The sequence below is a fragment of the Eptesicus fuscus genome, chromosome 20, assembly GCF_027574615.1.
Source record: "Eptesicus fuscus isolate TK198812 chromosome 20, DD_ASM_mEF_20220401, whole genome shotgun sequence".
In the NCBI taxonomy this organism is placed as follows: domain Eukaryota; kingdom Metazoa; phylum Chordata; class Mammalia; order Chiroptera; family Vespertilionidae; genus Eptesicus; species Eptesicus fuscus.
This window is the reverse complement of record NC_072492.1, coordinates 39,878,331-39,895,913: the sequence shown is the minus strand read 5'-3', so window position 1 is coordinate 39,895,913 and position 17,583 is coordinate 39,878,331. Positions and strand designations below refer to the sequence as shown.

The 17,583-nt window shown below is 62.1% G+C and overlaps 1 protein-coding gene and 1 long non-coding RNA gene across 2 annotated transcripts; one reads left to right on the top strand and one right to left on the bottom strand.

Annotated features, from left to right (window-relative positions):
• COL1A1 (collagen type I alpha 1 chain) lies at window positions 1-16,999 on the bottom strand. Its single transcript, XM_008153706.3, has 51 exons — window positions 16,904-16,999; window positions 15,185-15,379; window positions 15,012-15,046; window positions 14,875-14,910; window positions 14,684-14,785; window positions 13,845-13,916; window positions 13,546-13,590; window positions 13,342-13,395; window positions 13,130-13,183; window positions 12,566-12,619; window positions 12,395-12,448; window positions 12,009-12,062; window positions 11,877-11,921; window positions 11,713-11,766; window positions 11,547-11,591; window positions 11,318-11,371; window positions 10,960-11,058; window positions 10,830-10,874; window positions 10,634-10,732; window positions 10,459-10,512; window positions 10,221-10,328; window positions 10,089-10,142; window positions 9,663-9,761; window positions 9,407-9,460; window positions 9,219-9,317; window positions 8,585-8,638; window positions 8,400-8,453; window positions 8,239-8,292; window positions 8,075-8,128; window positions 7,666-7,710; window positions 7,472-7,570; window positions 7,115-7,222; window positions 6,626-6,733; window positions 6,391-6,444; window positions 6,117-6,170; window positions 5,785-5,892; window positions 5,646-5,699; window positions 5,478-5,531; window positions 5,166-5,327; window positions 4,973-5,080; window positions 4,705-4,812; window positions 4,539-4,592; window positions 4,325-4,432; window positions 3,853-3,906; window positions 3,633-3,740; window positions 3,265-3,318; window positions 2,831-2,938; window positions 2,457-2,739; window positions 2,148-2,338; window positions 1,592-1,834; window positions 1-1,461 (listed from the first exon to the last, which is right to left on the bottom strand). The coding sequence occupies exons 1-51, from the start codon at window positions 16,992-16,994 to the stop codon at window positions 1,315-1,317; spliced, it is 4,383 nt and encodes a 1,460-aa protein (XP_008151928.2). The 5' UTR covers window positions 16,995-16,999; the 3' UTR covers window positions 1-1,314.
• Window positions 8,404-10,594, top strand: LOC129147355 (uncharacterized). Its single transcript, XR_008554736.1, has 4 exons — window positions 8,404-8,486; window positions 8,864-8,946; window positions 9,239-9,344; window positions 10,506-10,594. It is a non-coding gene; the product is annotated as an uncharacterized LOC129147355 (long non-coding RNA).
• Window positions 17,000-17,583: the final 584 nt, after the last annotated feature.

The following is a 17,583-nucleotide window of genomic DNA, read 5'->3' as shown; positions in this document are numbered from 1 at the left end:
TTTGGGTCATTTCCACATGCTTTATTCCAGCAATCAAAATAATTAAAAACATCTCAAATTATTATACACATACAAAATAGGTACAGAGTCTCTTGCTTCCTCCCACCCCAGGGGGAAAACTGCTTTGTGCTTTGGGAAATTTGTGCTCTGAAACCCAGGAGAGAGGATGAAGGACAGACTAGGAGAGGTGTGAGGAGGGGAGGAGCTGAGGAGGAGGGGGTTTCAGAGAAGAGAGGTCTGGAGAGAGAGGCCCCAGCAGGCGAGGGGGGTGGGGAGAGAGGGTGAGGAGTGAGTGGCACACTCTCTCCCCGTGGTAAATAGCACCTTAAGAAAATTCACATGCATCTCCATCCATGAGAAAAAAACACCAAAGAATTCAAAGGACTTGGAACAAAAAGGAACATTGGCTGGCCTGGTGGTAGGGGTGGGGGCGTCTCCACTTCTATAGCACCAGTGACCCCCTCGCCACCCCACCCCATCACAGAGATGTAGCACCTTTGGTATAAAATGGGGAGCCCCTTCCATCCTGCCCCCGTCCCGCCCCCACACGGTTGCCCCGGTGACACAGAGAGAGGTAGTCTTTCAGCAACACAGTCACACAAGGAGCGGAGCAGTCTCTCTCATCAGCCCGCTGCGGCGGCCCCTCCTGACTTTCCTCCACACCAGGCGATGCAGGGCCTGGGGCCCCCCCGGCATGCCCTCCTCAAAAACGAAGAGGGGAACGTGGCCGAGGCCAGGGGACGCCAGATGGCGAAGCTTCTTTGGCAGTTCTGAGAACCCCGGGTTCCCCCAGGGCTTGGGGGTGCGGGGTGAGGGAGGGCCACTCGGGTGTTTCAGCATTGCCTTTGGTTGCTGGGCAGACAATGCATGGTTTCCTATGTCTTTTGGGGAGACTTAGATTTGGGGAGCAGTAGAGGGGAGGCCCCAAGAAGGCTTGGAGAAAGGAGCAGAAAGGGCAGCGTTGGGGTATCATAAGCCCAACGGGCAGAAAAGGACTTATCCCCACATGGGTCTTCAAGCAAGTGGACCAAGCTTCCTTTTTTAAAAAGTTATTTATTTATTCTTTTTTTTTTATTTTTGGTTTTGGTAAGGTTGAATGTGGTTTTGGTTTTTTGGTCATGTTCAGTTGGTCAAAGATAAAAACTAAGTTGGAGAGATGAATGCAAAGGAAAAAAAAATTTTCCAAAGTCCATGTGAAATTGGTTCCCATTTTTGACTTTTTTTTGGGGGGGTTCAGTTTGGGTTGTTTGTCTGTTTCCAAGGTCAGGGGCCAATGGGTTGGGTGGGAGGGAGCCAGGTTAGAGTGGAGGGAGTTTACAGGAAGCAGACAGGGCCAACGTTCATGCCGAATTCCTGGTCTGGGGCGCCAATGTCCAAGGGGGCCACATCGATGATGGGCAGGCGGGAGGTCTTGGTGGTTTTGTATTCGATCACTGTCTTGCCCCAGGCTCCGGTGTGACTCTGGGCGGAGGGGAGACAACGGGAGAGGGGCGTCACCGGGCGGGAGTGAGAGTGAGGGGGAGGAGAACGAGGGCCTGCCTGGGAAGCCGTGGCCCAGAGAGGGGCCCTGCCCGGGGACCCGGGCACTCACCGTGCAGCCGTCGTAGGTGACAGTGTAGGTGAAGCGGCTGTTGCCCTCGGACCGGAGCTCGATCTCGTTGGAGCCCTGGAGGAGCAGGGACTTCTTGAGGTTGCCTGTCTGCTGGTCCAGGTAGGCCACGCTGTTCTTGCAGTGGTAGGTGAGGTTCTGGGAGGCCTCGGTGGACATCAGGCGCAGGAAGGTCAGCTGGATGGCCACGTCGGCGGGGTCGGAGTCCTGGCCGCCGTACTCGAACTGCAAGAGGCAGGGAGGGCGAAGAGTGAGCGGCCGTCCTGGAGCCTCTAGTCCTGGCCCCGTCCCTGGAGTCCTCGGAGAGCATCGTGATCTCCCCCCGGGCACCCTCTGTCTGAGCCAGCCTTACGGGGGAGATCACAAGAGCCTCTAGTCCTGGCCCCGTCCCTGGAGTCCTCGGAGAGCCGGCTTCTCCCCCTGGCTCTGTCCGTCACACCCAGCAGAGGCCCAGAGCACCCAGACCTTCCCTCACGCCCCTCCTGCGCCCCCCCGCCGCCCATCTGGTGAGAGTGGCTCCAGGGTTCGGCTCACGCACCTGGAATCCGCCGGTCATGCTCTCGCCGAACCAGACGTGCTTCTTCTCCTTGGGGTTCTTGCTGACGTACCAGTTCTTCTGGGCCACGGTGGGCTGCGTGGGGTACACGCAGGTCTCGCCGGTCTCCATGTTGCAGAAGACCTTGATGGCGTCCAGGTTGCAGCCTTGGTTGGGGTCAATCCAGTATTCTCCTGCGATGGGGCGGGGCGAGGCGGAGTCAGGGGGGGCCTGGGAGGCGGGGCGCGCCTGGGCCTCGGAGCCCCTCGGGGCAGGAGGAGGAGGCCGGGCGCGGGGCGGGCAGGTCCTCACCGCTCTTCCAGTCGGAGTGGCACATCTTGAGGTCGCGGCAGGTGCGGGCGGGGTTCTTGCGGCTGCCTTCGGGGCTCCGGATGTTCTCGATCTGCTGGCTCAGGCTCTTGAGGGTGGTGTCCACCTCGAGGTCACGGTCACGGACCACGTTGGCATCATCGGCCCGGTAGTAGCGGCCACCATCGTGTGCCTTCTCTTGAGGTGGCTGGGGCATGAAGCTGAAGTCGAACCCGCCGCTGGGAGGACCAGGGGGACCAGGAGGGCCGGGAGGGCCGGGGGGACCCTGCAAGGAAAGGGAAGAGAGTGGGGTTCTCCGGGGCGTGAGCGCCTCGGGGCTGGAGGGCCACGAGCAGACGGGATGGGGAGATACGTACAACAGGACCAGCATCACCAGTGCGACCGCGGGGACCAGGGGGTCCGATGGGGCCGGCGAGACCGTTGAGACCATCTTTGCCAGCGGCACCGGGAGAGCCGGGGGGACCCTGCAGAGGGGGCGATGGTTAAAGACAGTCTGCCAGGAAGCACAAGACCACCCCACGCTGGGGAGCAGCCCGCCACCCTCCCCGCCTGGTGCTCATCATTGCTCATTCCCACCACCGCCGGGCCAGGAAACCGGGGGAGGAGGGAGCGGGAGGGGGATGCCGAAGGCTGGGGAAGACGGTCTAGGCTAGGACTTCCTTCCCTTCCCCCAACCCCTGTCTCTGGACCCTTCTCCCGAGAGGTGAGGAACACCTGTGTCCCAGGCAAAGGGCCCTGACGTGAACCTGGACTCGGGGCCCAAGAAGAGGAGATAGAAGGCGAGACTTACACGGGGACCAGCGGGACCAGAAGCTCCAGAGGGACCTTGCTCACCAGGAGAGCCCTGGAGGAGACAGAAAGGCGATTCAGGCCCGTGGTGGGTCAAGTGCGGCCAGCAACCTGCCCCACCCCCATCATTCAGGGAGTCTACGGGCTGAGACCCCTCCCACAGGCCTCCTTTATACACCCTTCGCCCTCTCAGGAGCGCCTTGGAAACGCCCATAAATCTTCGGATCCCCGTCATCACTAGGGAGAAGTGAGTGACTACCCAGAGGGGGAAACTGAGCCAAAGTGCGCCCCCTCCCCCATCACACAGCGAGGCCTGGGGAGAGGGTAAGAGAAGCCTCGATGGCAGCTGGGGCCGGGGGAGGTACTCACAGGGGGGCCAGGGGGACCCTGGAGGCCGGAGAAACCACGGTGACCCTTGATGCCTCTGTCGCCCTGCTCGCCGGTCTCACCCTTGTCACCACGGGGGCCTTGGGGTCCCTAGAAGAGTGGGGGAGACAGGATGTCAGGAGGGAGGTCCGTTAGCACCGAGTGGGGTGCTGTCCACACCTGGACAGGGTTCTGAGGACACGAGGGCCGGGGCAGGACTTACAGTGGGGCCACGGGCACCGGCGGGGCCGATGGGGCCAGCAGGACCAGCAGGACCCTGGGGAGAGCAGAGAGAGCGTTAGATCCCCGCCAGGGAGGCCCCGGCTGAGGGCTGGCCCAGCACGAGCTGCTGCTGAAACCACTCCTTGGCCAGATCCCTCTTTCCTCACATCCCTCCCCACTAGGCCCCGCTCTCCCAAGCTCCAGATGAAACTGTATGGAGTTCAGGCTCCGTGTAAGCTGGGCAATTAACTGGGGACAACTCCATCCCTCGGGGGAGACGGGCACTGTGGGGAGAGGGGCCTCGAGGCTGAGCTGGGGCTCAGTTTTCAGGGGAGCCAAGGGGCCTGGCCACCTTGCAAGATCTCCAGTCCTCCCCCCGCCTGGCTGAGGTCAGAGGTCCGCCTGCAGGACCCTAGCAACCCGGGGAGTCCCCGGCCTGACCCGAAGCAGCCGGAGGGAGCCCAGCTACTTACAGTCTCACCACGGTCGCCGCTCTTGCCAGCAGGGCCGACTGGGCCAGGGGCACCAGGAGCGCCAGGAGCACCCGGGGGTCCAGCAGGGCCGGTCTCACCACGGTCACCCTGGGAGGGGAGGGGAGCAGAGGCCGGTCAGCCCCAGAGGAAGGGGCCCGGTGGGGCCGGGGGAGCAGCAGACGCAGCTGTGGCCCGGGGGGCGCAGCCGTCTCACCTTGGGGCCAGGAGATCCATCTCGTCCGGGGGAGCCCTCAGCACCAGGAGATCCCTGCAGGGAGAGGGAGGGAGGTCGGCATCGGCCATGGGGAGGGAGGCTCAGGCCAAGGCCCCAGGGGCCCTGCGGAGGGCACTGGCATCGCACAGGGCTGGCGACTGCTTACCTCACGTCCAGACTCGCCAGGGGGTCCAGCCAATCCAGGGGGGCCCATGGGGCCAGGGGGGCCACGTTCGCCACTGGAGCCAGAAGGACCTTGTTTGCCAGGTTCACCCTTAGGGAGAAGGAAGAGTCAGGCCAGAGATGGGGCGGGGGTCCTGAGAGCCCCCTGGTCAGCTAGCACATTCGTCTTTGCTGGCTCCCCCTCCCATTCTGCACCCTCCGAGTCCTATGACAGTTCCTCTCGGGGTCCCCCAAGGTGAGGGGGCACTCACAGAGGGGCCAGGAAGACCGGGGAAGCCTCGTTCTCCTCGCTGACCGGGCAGGCCGACCACACCACGCTGTCCAGCAATGCCTTGAGGTCCAGGGGTTCCGGGGGAGCCCTGCGGGAGGCAGACAGCGGTGAGGGGCCCTGCCGTGGCCAGGGACCACTCTCCCACCCCCGGCCTCTCCGGAGCTCGCACTTACAGCAGGTCCGTCGGAGCCAGGGGATCCTTTCTCGCCAGCAGGGCCAGGGGGGCCAGGGGGACCAACTTCACCGGGACGCCCAGCGGGGCCGGTCTCACCACGGGGGCCTTTGCCGCCTTCTTTGCCAGCAGGGCCAGGAGGGCCAGGGGGTCCAGCATTTCCCTGGACGAGGAGAAGGGGGGCTGTCAGACTCCACCGGGTTCCGGAGCATCACGGAGGCCTCATCAGGCCCAGGACGCTCCTGCCAGCCTGTGCCCCAGCCCCCCCGCCCCCGCCCCTCCCAGCAACGGAGACTCCACCGGGGATACTCACAGAGGGGCCGGGGGGACCCACGCGGCCAGCAGCACCAGGGAAACCAGTAGCACCCTAGCCGGAGAGGACAAGGAAGTCAGGAGGAGGAGAGCACCTCACCTGGCCCAGCCGCCCCTACCTCCAACCGGAGCCCGGGAGCCCGGCAGACACACGGAATGAGCTACTCACAGGGGGACCAGCGCTGCCGCGGGCGCCTTTGGGTCCAGGAGCACCAACGTTACCCTGGAGGAGAGCAGGGAGGCGTCAGGGCTGGGCCAGCCCGGGTCCAGGCCTGCTGGCAGCTCGGGGCCGAGGGCGCGATACTCACAATGGGGCCAGGGGGGCCGGCGGGGCCAGCAGGGCCGGCGGGACCAGCATCGCCTTTAGCACCAGCATCACCGGGTTCGCCTTTAGCACCAGGTTGGCCATCAGCACCCTGGAGGAGGGGGAGGGAGTTGGTGAGGAGAAGGGAGGGATGCGTCCGTGTAACACGTCAGTTGCTGGGCGGGGGCGGCAACTCCAGGCAGGAAGGTGCTTGAATGGGAGACACCCCAGCCCCTTCCTCCTCCCGACTCAGGACGATGCTTCTCCCTTCAGCCAGTGCCCCCAGGTCCCCGGTCCCAGTTGGTGACAACAAATGAAGGGGGTCTTGATACTCACAGGGGGGCCGGCAAAGCCAGCAGGGCCAGGGGGACCAGGCTCACCACGGTCTCCCTAGAAGAAAAGGAGGCAAACTGGAGAGATGCCCTGGCGTGGGGGGGGGGGCGGGGGGAGGGTGCGCTGGAAGGACAGGCGAGGAGGAGGGGCCCTCAGGAGCATTCTCCAGGGGCCAGGGATGACGGCAAAGGTGGAGGGGGGATAGGAAGGGCTGGGGGCAGTGCGGAGGGAGAGAAGGGCCACGGACGGACGGACGAGGCATTCGTTCTGTACTTACGGGGGCACCACGGGCTCCAGTGGGACCAGCAGGGCCGCTAGGACCAGTTTCACCCTGAGAGGGAGGGACAGGAGGCTCAGGGTCAGGGTCCTCCCTGCGTACTCCTGGCAGACGACCCCAGCAGAGCCTCCCCGTCCTTCAGCTTCCCCGCCTTCGGGCTGTCCGCTCAGAGCCATGCCCAAGGCTTGCTGGGAAAGCGGCCTTAGGGAAGACGGTAAGGAGGCAGCCACCTCACCTTGTCACCAGGGGCACCAGCAGGGCCAGGAGGACCGATGGGACCAGTCAGACCTCGGACGCCATCTTTGCCAGGAGCACCATCAGCACCTTTGGGACCAGCATCGCCCTAAAAACATGGGACAGCCTGAGACTTGCGGCGTGGAGCAAGGAGGCGGCCTGGTGTGTCTTGCTGGTGTCTGGGACCCCCCCCCCCCCCGCCTCAGCTCTGTCCTGCCCCTGTGCCCAGGACCCAAAACTTTTCCGAGGAAAAGGTGCTTGCGGAGGGGAGGAGGCCCTGCCTTGTGTAGAGGAATGAACAAGGGATCCCCCCATCCAGGAGAAAGCCCCACCTCTCGTTGCCAAGGTAACGCATGGGGAGAGAAGGGCCTGGACCACAGACAGAGGATTCATCAGCAGAAAGGCCAGAGGGGCAGATGGCAGGGCGGGGAGAGAGAGGCCGAGGGACCCAGGGTAGACGGAGAAGGGGAGCCGCCAGGGTGGGACTTACTCTGTCACCCTTGGGGCCTGGAAGACCAGCGGCGCCTCGTTCACCAGGCATTCCCTGAAGGCCAGGGGCACCCTGGCTACCGGGGGCTCCAGGGGCACCAGCATCACCCTAAGTGGCAACCAAGAGGACTGGAGTGAGGCCTGGGCTTCCAGGATGACGTCAGAGCCTTGAGCCCCTCTTAATATCTCCCAGGCTTGGTTTCGAGGCCAGAGACAGGCACCAGCTCAGAGTAAAGGCTGACAGCCAGCACTTCAGGCTGCACCTGGACCCCACCCAGCAGGGTTCCCCCACCCCTCCCTCCCATCTAGGTGTCCCTGCCGCAGGAGGGGTGAGACCCGGGCCCTGTGCTGTCCTTACCTTAGCACCATCATTGCCAGGGGCACCGTTGGATCCGCGGGGACCAGCAGGGCCGGGGGGACCTTGCACACCACGCTCTCCGGGGAAACCTCTCTCGCCCTAGGAGGAAAGGAAGGGCGGGACCATGATGGCGGCTCCAGAGACAGCCAGCCAGCAGGGGGCATCTGGATGGGAGTGGCCGAGGCTCTACTTACTCTTGCTCCAGAGGGGCCAGGGGCACCGAGGTCTCCAGGAGCACCCTGAGGGGGAGGGAGGGAGGGACAGTGAGCAAAGGCCACGGGCCTCAGCCCTAGAAAGCACCTGCCCCCCTGCCGGGGCGGGGGGGGGGGGGTGGCCCGGGCTCTGTGATGAGAGACCAGCGCCTTTGTGGCACTGAACCGGGATCACCCCTCTACTCTCTACGCCCCCAACTTTGGGTCGAAGGCAAGTCACAGAGTGTCCCAGCATCCCTGCTTCCCTCTGTGCTGCTCCCGTCATGGTGGGAAGTCCTGCCTGGTGTCTAACCATTATCCCTCCAGCTGATGGTGTCTAGTGAGCTAGGAGGCCGGCCCCTCCCTCTGTCCTCCCTGCATCCCTGCCTGGCTGGCCGCTGCCACCTCGTACCTGTTCACCGGGTTTGCCTGCTTCACCAGGAGGACCAGCGGGGCCAGGGAGACCCTGGAGGTGGGAAGTGGGGGAGGGGGGGAGAGAAGGGGATTCGAATTCAGAAGAGAACAAAGGGGAACTGCCAGCCCGCTCCCAACCCCCTGGCTGCTGTGAGGCCTCACCTGGAATCCGGGGGAGCCAGCAGGGCCTTGTTCACCTCTCTCACCAGCAGGGCCCTGTCAGGGGAGAAGGTGGTCAGAAAGGCCCAGGAGAGGAGCGGCAGGGGGTCTCCCCTCTGCTGCTCCCCTGCGCCCCGCCCAGGCCTCCCTGCAGGGACACTTACAGCAGGGCCGGGGGCTCCCTGAGCTCCAGCTTCTCCGTCTTTGCCAGCAGGACCCTGTGGGGGGAGAGCAAAGAAGAACTCAGGGTGGTGAGGTGGCTGGAGGAAGAGGGGCAGGTGGCGGGCCTGGGGCTGGGGGTCCTGGGGCCCTAGCGATGGGCAGCGAGGAGGCAGGGTAAGATACGCACCACAGCGCCGGGGGGTCCGGGAACACCTCGCTCTCCAGCTTTGCCGGGTTCTCCCTGGGGGGAAAGAGTCGGGGTTGAGGGGCTGCAGTGGGAGAGCAGGGCTCCCCAGGTCCCTCCTGTTCCCTTGGAGTGGAATTTTTAAAGGGACTTTTTGGACTTTTTTTATCCACCAGCTCCGGCCCTGGGGAAATGCCTTCCTGGTCCCTTAGCCTCTCCCTCAGACACATGCCCCTTCCCGCTTATCTCTCCTCCCTCTCCCCTTCCTTCTCCCCATCATAGGCCTGTGGTGACCTGAGCTGCCAACGGTTTTCATCTCCTCTGATATCTCCTTTCAAACCTCAAAGAACCCCCAAGATTTGGGGGTAACTATTATATAAAGGGACTACCCCCTCCCCATGTGTGTATTGGAGGGGGGGCAAATACCAACAATATTTATTTCTGGGGATAGAGCCGTGGTAGTGGTGTCAGGAGAGGCCTTTCATTTTGTGAATAGGGAGACTGAGGTCCAGAGAGGGGCAGTGAGCGGCCTGAGGCCACACAGCACATCAGCGGCAGAGCTGGGCCCAGAAACCGGGACCCTCGCCTCCCTGTGTGCCTGTCCCTGGCTCTGAGGTGCTCCTCCCTGAATACTCACAGCAGCACCTTTCGGTCCAGGGAATCCCATCACACCAGCCTGACCACGGGCGCCAGGGGGGCCTGGAGGTCCGGGGCGGCCATCTTGACCAGCGGGACCCTGGGAGTGGAAGTCACAAGAGCCGAGGTGAGAACAGGGGGTGGGGGGTCATAAGGGTGGAAGGGGGTCCACGGGGGAGTGATACTTACAGTGGGGCCAGTTTTGCCATCAGGACCAGGGCTGCCAGGGCTGCCAGTCAGACCCTAAGGGGGAGCAGAGAGGTGTGAGGGCTGCGGGGGAGGGGTGGCGGAGGAGCGGGGTGGGGGTGGGGGGAGGACAGTGGAGGCTGGGGAGGGGGGCTCTCCAGGTGGCAGGTCCGTGGTCCTGCTCCAGAGCACCTCCTCCCAGAGCCAACACGGCACAGGCAGGGTCCGGGCCGAGCTGGGCAGAGGGCAGGGGTCTCACCTTGGCACCAGGCAGACCAGCTTCACCGGGGCGACCAGCTTCACCAGGAGAGCCTTTGGGGCCAGCAGGGCCGGGAGAGCCACGTTCACCAGCGGGGCCCTGGTTGGGGGGTCACAGGGACAGTTAGGGTCTCAGGCCTAGGCCTCCTTCCCAGGGGCCAGCATCTTCCTCCCAGGGAGGTGGGGGCTCTGAGGGGCATTGCTGGAGGCGGGCAGGCCAAGGTGAGGCCGAGTGTGGAGAGAGAAGCCTGTAGCCACAGCATGGGGCACAAGGGCTGGGCAGCGTGTGTGTGTGCGTGTGTGTGTGTGTGTGTGTGTATGTGCGCGTGCATGTGTGCGTGTGTTTGTGTGTGTGTGTGTTGGGGGGGGGGAGACTACATCTGAAAAAGGGAGTAAAGGTCAGCCTCCGGCCACGAAGAGAGGTTACCTTGGGACCAGCAACGCCATCTGCACCAGGGAAGCCACGGCTACCAGGTCCGCCCTGCAGGAGGAGAGGAGGTCAGTGAGCTCAGACATGGGGCGCCGGGCCGGCCCTGGGGACAGAGAAGGGGGCTCTTACACGCTCGCCAGGGGGTCCGGGCAGGCCGGCAGGTCCGGGTTCACCTCGGGCTCCTCGCTTTCCTTCCTCTCCAGCAGGGCCAGGGGGTCCTTGAATACCAGTGGGGCCCTGGAGACAGCAGAGAGGAGGGGACAGCCTGTGGTGAGGGGCCCTCCGGGTGCCCGCTCCCCAGCTGGCTGAGGCTGGGCCTCCCCGGGTCTCCTCCCAGGCGGACGGGCTGAGCTGCAGGGGGACTTACGGGCTCTCCCTTGGCGCCGGTGTCGCCTTTGTTCCCGGGAGCACCAGGTTCACCCTGTGTGGGAAAGAGAAGAGGATGAGCCATAAGCTGGGGTGCTCAGTTGGCCTTGACCCCCAGACAAGGGTCACACCGGAGCCAGTGCAGAATGGAGCAGAAGGAAGAGGGTAGTACTTACGCTGTTACCCTTGGGGCCAGGGGCACCGCTGGGGCCCTGGGGTCCAGAGGGGCCTCGGGCACCAGGGAAGCCAGGAGCACCAGCAATACCAGGAGCGCCCTGTAGGGGGCAGAACAAGTTGAGTCTACCAGTGAAGGGCGCAGGGCAGGTGGGGGGTGGGCACCAGGGGCAGCTCTGAAACCTGCAGGACACTTACGTTGGCACCTTTAGCACCAGGCTGTCCATCAGCACCAGGGTTTCCCTGTGGCACAGAAAGAGGCGGGTGAGTGACAGTCAAGGACTCTGCGTTGGGGAGGGGCCCGGGGCACTGAGGAAGCAATACTTACAGCAGGGCCAGCAGCACCAGCAGGGCCAGGGGGGCCGGGTTCACCACGCACACCCTGGGGACCTTCAGAGCCTCGGGACCCTTGGGGACCAGCTTCACCCTGGATGGGAAGAAAGGACATGTCAGGAGCCACCCTGCAGCCCAACCTCACCTTTGGAAGGGGGGGGGGCGGGGGGTGGGGGGTTAAGGGTAGGGACAGGAGACCAAGAGTCAGGACTCCAAGATCAGAGAAAGGGACCCCAGGACAAAGGTGTTGGGGAATGGACTTCTCTCTTGCCACGCTGGGTCCCTCTGGTTTGGGGAGCAAGGAGACACCTTGGCCCATGGGAGCTATGCTCAGGGGAGGGCAGGGGTCTCACCTTAGCACCAACAGCACCAGGGAATCCAGGAGGACCAGCAGGACCAGTGGGACCCTGTGAGTGGAAAGGAGATGTTAGCAAGAAGGAAAGTGGCAGCTGCAAGTCACGCCCTGGGGCAGAAGAGGTCTTGGGGTCCAGACCAGCATGGCCCATCTCCAGTGCTATCCCCAAGAGCTCACACTGAGACCCTGCCCACTCCCAGGCATTGAGGTCTAGGGGCCACACTTACAGGGGGTCCAGCAGCACCAGTAGCACCATCATTTCCACGAGCACCCTGTAGGAGAGGGAGGAAGCCTCGGTTACATCCACTGAGCATTAGCCGGTCCTTATAGCTCCTGGGGGACTCCTTCCAGAGCCCAGGGACCCCCCCTCCCCAAGGGACCAGGAGTACTTACAGCAGGGCCAGGGGCTCCAGGGCGACCTCTCTCACCAGGCAGACCACGGGGGCCCTGGCAACAAAACCAAGAAAAACCAAGTGAGATGGAAGGCACACCCATTTCCCTCAAGCTCCCATTGTGCCCCATGCACCCCGCTCCCTCTCAGAACTGGACACACTCACCATCTGACCAGGAACTCCATTTTCACCAGGGCTACCAGGCTCACCCTATGGAGCAGAGAACAGAATTAGGCATTTGCTCAGGGTGGGACTGGGCGGGAGGTGGAGGACCAGGACACTCAGACAGCCTCTTACCTTGGGACCAGCAGGACCAGCATCTCCCTTGGCACCATCCAAACCACTGAAACCCTAAGATAGAGAGGAGGGGGCGGGTAAGACTCTGTGGAGGGGGCGGGTCACCGTGACACCCACCCAGACCTGAGAAGGAGCCTCAGGAGCTCGGCACAGACATCACCCTGTCTCTGAGCTAGACTCAACCCAACTGGCCCAAGACCTCATCCAATCCCCTTATCAGAATGTCTTTCCCAATGGGTGTAAGTTCTTTTGGATGTCTACTCTCTGTCCCTTGGGACTTCTGTAGCTGCCTCCCATCACGACACACACCAGGGGCCCTGGGGGAAGGGGTTGGAATGGTGGGATGCTGGGACTTTGGGAGCTTAGATGACTCATAGGGGACTCACTCTGTGTCCCTTCATTCCAGGGAGACCAGCTGTTCCGGGCAATCCCCGAGCACCCTGGCAGGAAAAGAAAAGAAAGGCAGGGCCGTTAGAAGACACCATCACCCTGGACACAGAGCCCAGATGAAGCCCAAATACAGAAGAGCCGGGGGCTGGCCACTCTGTCTTGCTCACCTGAGGTCCAGGAGGCCCACGCTCGCCAGGACGACCAGGCTTTCCAGCTTCACCCTGAGAGGGAGAGAAAAGGCCTTCATGCCCACGTCCCTGGGCTGGAAACGTGTGGAGGGTCTGACTCTTCTTGGGGTTGTTGAAGGTCAGGCTTAGGGGCGCAGAGCCTTATCTTTGAAAGTAGAGTGCAATTTAAATCTACCATGAAACGCTTGTCTGGTGAATTTTATTTCCCTCCAAAGGAATTTCTGTTTATTTCTGTCACCAGCGTTTTAATCTCATCACATGGAAAGCAGACCTGAGGTGCCCAGAGCAATTAAGCTTAAGAAAGTCACTTGCCCTGAGGGGGCAGGGGTGGGATTTGCTTACAGTGGAGAGAATGGAGAAACATCCCACAAAGGGTGAAGATCACTGTTGAAGGGCAGTCCTGTGCATCCGGGCGAATTTCCCCCCTTTTCTCTGGGTATTACCCCCAAAGGCGGTGGGGCACTGGGTGGGGGGGGGGGTACAGGGTCCTAGCTCAGAGAGGCAGTAAGGGTCAGATGGTGTCTTCTCATGGTGGCCACTTACATCATCTCCGTTCTTGCCAGGGGGGCCAGGAGGACCACGGGGACCCATGGGACCCTAGATGAGATAGGAGGAGAGGGGATTAGAATTACCAGGATAAGGAAGAAGGAAGGGAAAGGAGGTGAGGAAGACTCCAGATGGGAGTGGAGAATCCATGTATTTGCAGAGGGAGGTGTATTTGTACACAGAGTTCACGTTGGGGAGGGGGCACTTACTGAAGCTCCAGGCTCGCCAGGCTCACCAGGGGGGCCTTGGAAACCTTGGGGACCCTGGAGGACAAGGAGAGAGGGGTGGGGTTAGAAGGGCAGGTCCCAGCCAGCCTTTTCCCATCTCACCAAGAGATCCCAATCCTTCATCCCAATCCTCCCGCTAGAAGCCCAAAGCTCAAGATGGTGTATGAAGATACCCTGGATACTCACAGGTGAGCCAGGGGGGCCAGGGAGACCACGAGGACCAGAAGGACCCTATAAAGAAGAAGAAAAGGAGGCCCTAATGACGTCGCTGTGGGAAAGTGCCACAAGGGTGTAGTCTTGCTGTCTCCCATGGGTTCCTCTTGGGACCACCCAGTTGCCTTGCATCCTCTCTGGACTCTGAGGTCCCAGTGGCCATCTTGACCTCATAGGTTATCTCTGCCACCCCCCTATGCCATCACTGGCCCATCTTGTGTGGATCCCCATCGGCTCTTCTTCTGTCATCTCTACGCCCCCTGGTGGCTCACCATGGGACCGGGCACGGAAACTCCTCCACCAGATTTCTCGTCATAGCCGTAAGACATTTGGGGAGCAAAGTTCTAGGGGGGAAAAAAACACAAGAGAGTGTATGAGAAAGTGGGGTCGGGACAATGAGGTGAAAGGCAGGAGACGGCACCAATAATGGGACTAACGGCCATCATGTGCCTCCCCATGGGACGCACGAAGCAGGACAACATCACGTGTGAGATAGTCCTGCCAAAAATGCATCCGTGGAATCTGGTCATGAAGACACAGCCGACCAACCCAAACTGAGGGACAGTTTACCACACAAATGGGCTCTTCAAAGAACCTCAGTGTCATGAAAGACAAAAAATAAAAATAAAAAAAGCCTGAGGAATGTTCCAGATGAAAGGAAAACTAAAGAGACATAGCAATAAAATGCAATTCATGATCCTGGATTGGATCCTGGAATTGGAAAAAAAAAAATGCTATAGAATAGGACATTGGTGAAATTTGAATAGGGACCGTGTATTAGGTATATATTGTGACAATGTTAAATTTCCAAAATGTAATCATTGTGCAGTGGGCCTTTAAGAGAATGGTCTTAGGGACATACTACCAGCAACTTACTCCCAAGCCAACGGTCCAGAAAGAAAAAGAGCCATAATTATATGGATATAGAGACAGAGACTGATAACGCAAACGGGACATGCTGAGAAGGGTATATGAGAGGTCTTGGCACTGTTCTGGAAGCTTTTCTTTTAAGTTCGAAATTATTTAAAAATGTAAAGAATGCCATCTGCCCAAACCAAACCAAACCAAAAACCGGGGGTGGGGAGGGAGGAGAGGAGCACCCGCTACTTACTCCTCCGAGGCCAGGGGGTCCAGGAGGTCCAGGGGGTCCGGGGGGTCCGGGAAGACCAGGCTGTCCGGGGATGCCATCTCGGCCAGGGGGGCCTGCGGGTCCCTGGAGCGGGAGAGGGCAGGCGGGTGAGCACAGGCCAGGAGCCACGCCCACCTGCCGCCCTCCGCAGCCCAGAGCGCCCCGCTTCTTACCCTGGGGCCTCGGGGGCCGGTGTCTCCTTTGGGTCCCTTTGGGGTTGGGAGAGAGGAAACAAAAGGACCTGGGTTAGAGGAGGGAGGGCCGAGGGGAGCCAGGGGAGGGGTGGCACCAGCCGAGGGCAGAGGATTACCTCGACTCCTGCGGTTTCTAGATCCGTAGGCGACACTAGGGGGAGAAGAGACTCGGGTTAGAGGCAGGGTTTGCTCGGGGGCACCGGCCGCAAAGCCCTCCCAGGCTCGGGCCGGGGCCGCTCCCCCGTCCTCCCCAGCCCCAGCCCCATCCCCAGGCCCGGAGGAGCCGTACCCTCGCCGTCGGGGCAGACCGGGCAGCACTCGCCCGGGGGGGCTACGGCGCCGGGGCAGTTCTTGGTGTCCTCGCAGATCACGTCATCGCACAACACGTTGCCATTGTCGCAGACGCAGATCTGACAGACCTCGGGTTTCCATACTTCCCGGTCGTGGTACCGGATGCCGTTCTGTACGCAGGTGACTGGTGGGACTGCGGCGGCGAGAGGGGGGACGCGGGGCTGTCAGCGGCGCCCGAGCCCCCGCCGCAGAGCTCCGGGGATCCCGGCCCTCGCCGCCGTCCCCTCCGTCTTAGAGACATATTTAGATTTTCCGTGTCCCGCCTCCTCCTCCTCCTCCCCCTCCTCCTCTCCCCAAATCCTTAAAAGCGCATAAGCTCATCTGCTCCTCATCAGCGCCAGTGACAGCGCCGCGGCGCCTCGCCAGCGCGGCTGTAACTCTTTCCAGTTCTCAGGAATTTAAACAAAGCTTTAGGCGGGGGCTGCTTTCCAGCTCCAACCTCAGCCCATTGGCGCCGAGGCCAAGTGAAATAAAAAGCCTTTGGGGTGGGGGGCGGCGAGGGGAGGGGGAGGAGAGAGGGAACCGGAGGGGCCACATCCAGAGGGGAGGCTTGTGGGGAGTGGTCTGGATGGCGACCGGAGGAGGAGGGGGTGGGAGGAGAGACGGGGGGTCCAGCCCCCATTCCTCCCGATTCCCCAGGCAGGTGGGAAGGCGTGGGAGGGGCTACGAGGATGGGGGCGGGGCTGGTTTGCGTGGGGTCCCGCCCAGAGACTTGAAATATACCCCCCAAAGTTGGATACGCCCTAACCTCCAGCGCCCAGACGTATCAAAACCCTTCTCCCTGGGACAACCCCCGTTTCCCAGAGCCAGCCAGCGCCTCTGGGTCACTCCGTAGCCAAAGAACCAAAAAGTCCGCAAGTAGCAAGGCCGTTAACCAGGCCACCGCACCGGCGTCTACCCAGACAGCCACTAGGTGGCGGGCAACGCTAACCAATTTCCCTGGGTTGGACACTTCTTTTGGAGTCAGGGGCCACTCCACGTCCAGTTTATTTTCTAGGTCTAGAGGTGGGGTTCGCACTCCGCAACAACCCCCACTTCCCGCTCCAGCTCCTGCGCGGGGGGGCGAAGCGCGGGACAGGGGGGAACGGTTCTCAATATTGATCAGCAGAGGGCGCAAGGACCCCCGCCCTGCCCGGTGCTCTCCAAAGTTTCTCATCCGCCAACCCGCCCACTCCCTGCGCCCCCTCCCCCCTCGGCCCAGCACCCCCGCTGCCCCAGCAGCACTGTCTAGCCTGCAGAGGGCAAACAATCTTTCCTTATGAATCATCCCACAGCCTCCCTGATGGTTTTTACATCTTGGGCTCCAAAAGCCTAGCTCGGCGCCCCCATCCCATCTTCGACGTACTTTCCCCGCGTCCCGCGCCCAGACCCCCTTTTCCCCGGTTGGACTCCACCGTGCGCGCTCAGGACCCCCGCCTGCACCAACGCAAGCAGCGCTCCATCCTCCACTCCCGCTCCCGAGGGCGTTCATCTCCGCCCTCCCCGCCCAGGGTGCGTTCCCTCCCCTCCCAGGGTGCCAAAGAAGCGCCCCCAGCATCTCCCTCCCATCACCGAGTCCCCGGAGCACCCCGAGTCTCCGTTTAAGTGGCGGACTCCCGGGACCGGGCGCAGACTGCGACACCAAGTAGCCCCGAACCCTCCCAAGCTTGGGACTTACTGTCTTCTTCTTGGCCCTCCTCTTGGCCGTGCGTCAGGAGGGCGGTGGCCGCTAAGAGGAGCAGGAGCCGGAGGTCCACAAAGCTGAACATGTCTAGACCCTAGACATGTAGACTCTTTGCGGCTGGGGTGGGGGTTAGCGTCCGCTCATGCGTGGCCTCACAGTCCGCGTGCCTCCTGCTCCGACCCGGAGGAGAAACTCCCGTCTGCTCCGACCAGTGGCCAGGGCCCCTTTTATACCATCCCGATGGCGAGTGGGGAGGAACCCGGCCCCTAGGAGAGGGGGAGCCGGCCGCCCGTCCCCCAGCCAATCACAGCTGCCTGGCCCGGCCCCCAATTTGGGAGTTGGAACGGAGAGGAGGAGGAGGAGGAGGAGGAGGGAAGAGAAGGGGAGTCCACCGCACATCTCCCCCCTTCGCAGCTCTGCCTCCCCAGCCCCCCAGGCCAGCCTGGGCCAGAGATGCTACTGCTGGGGTGCGGCTGAGTCCTCAATATAGTGTAGGCTAAAGAGTGGGCCGGGGAGCCCCTTCGGCTTCCTTCCTGGGACCCCCAATCTGGGAGAACTGGAATTGGAGAGCAGGGTGGGGAGCCTTCCAAAGGTGGAGGGATTTGGGGGGGATTGGGAGAGGGTCCTCCTGGCCATGCCTCACGCACCCTCCGGACAGCCTTGGCCAGAGCGAA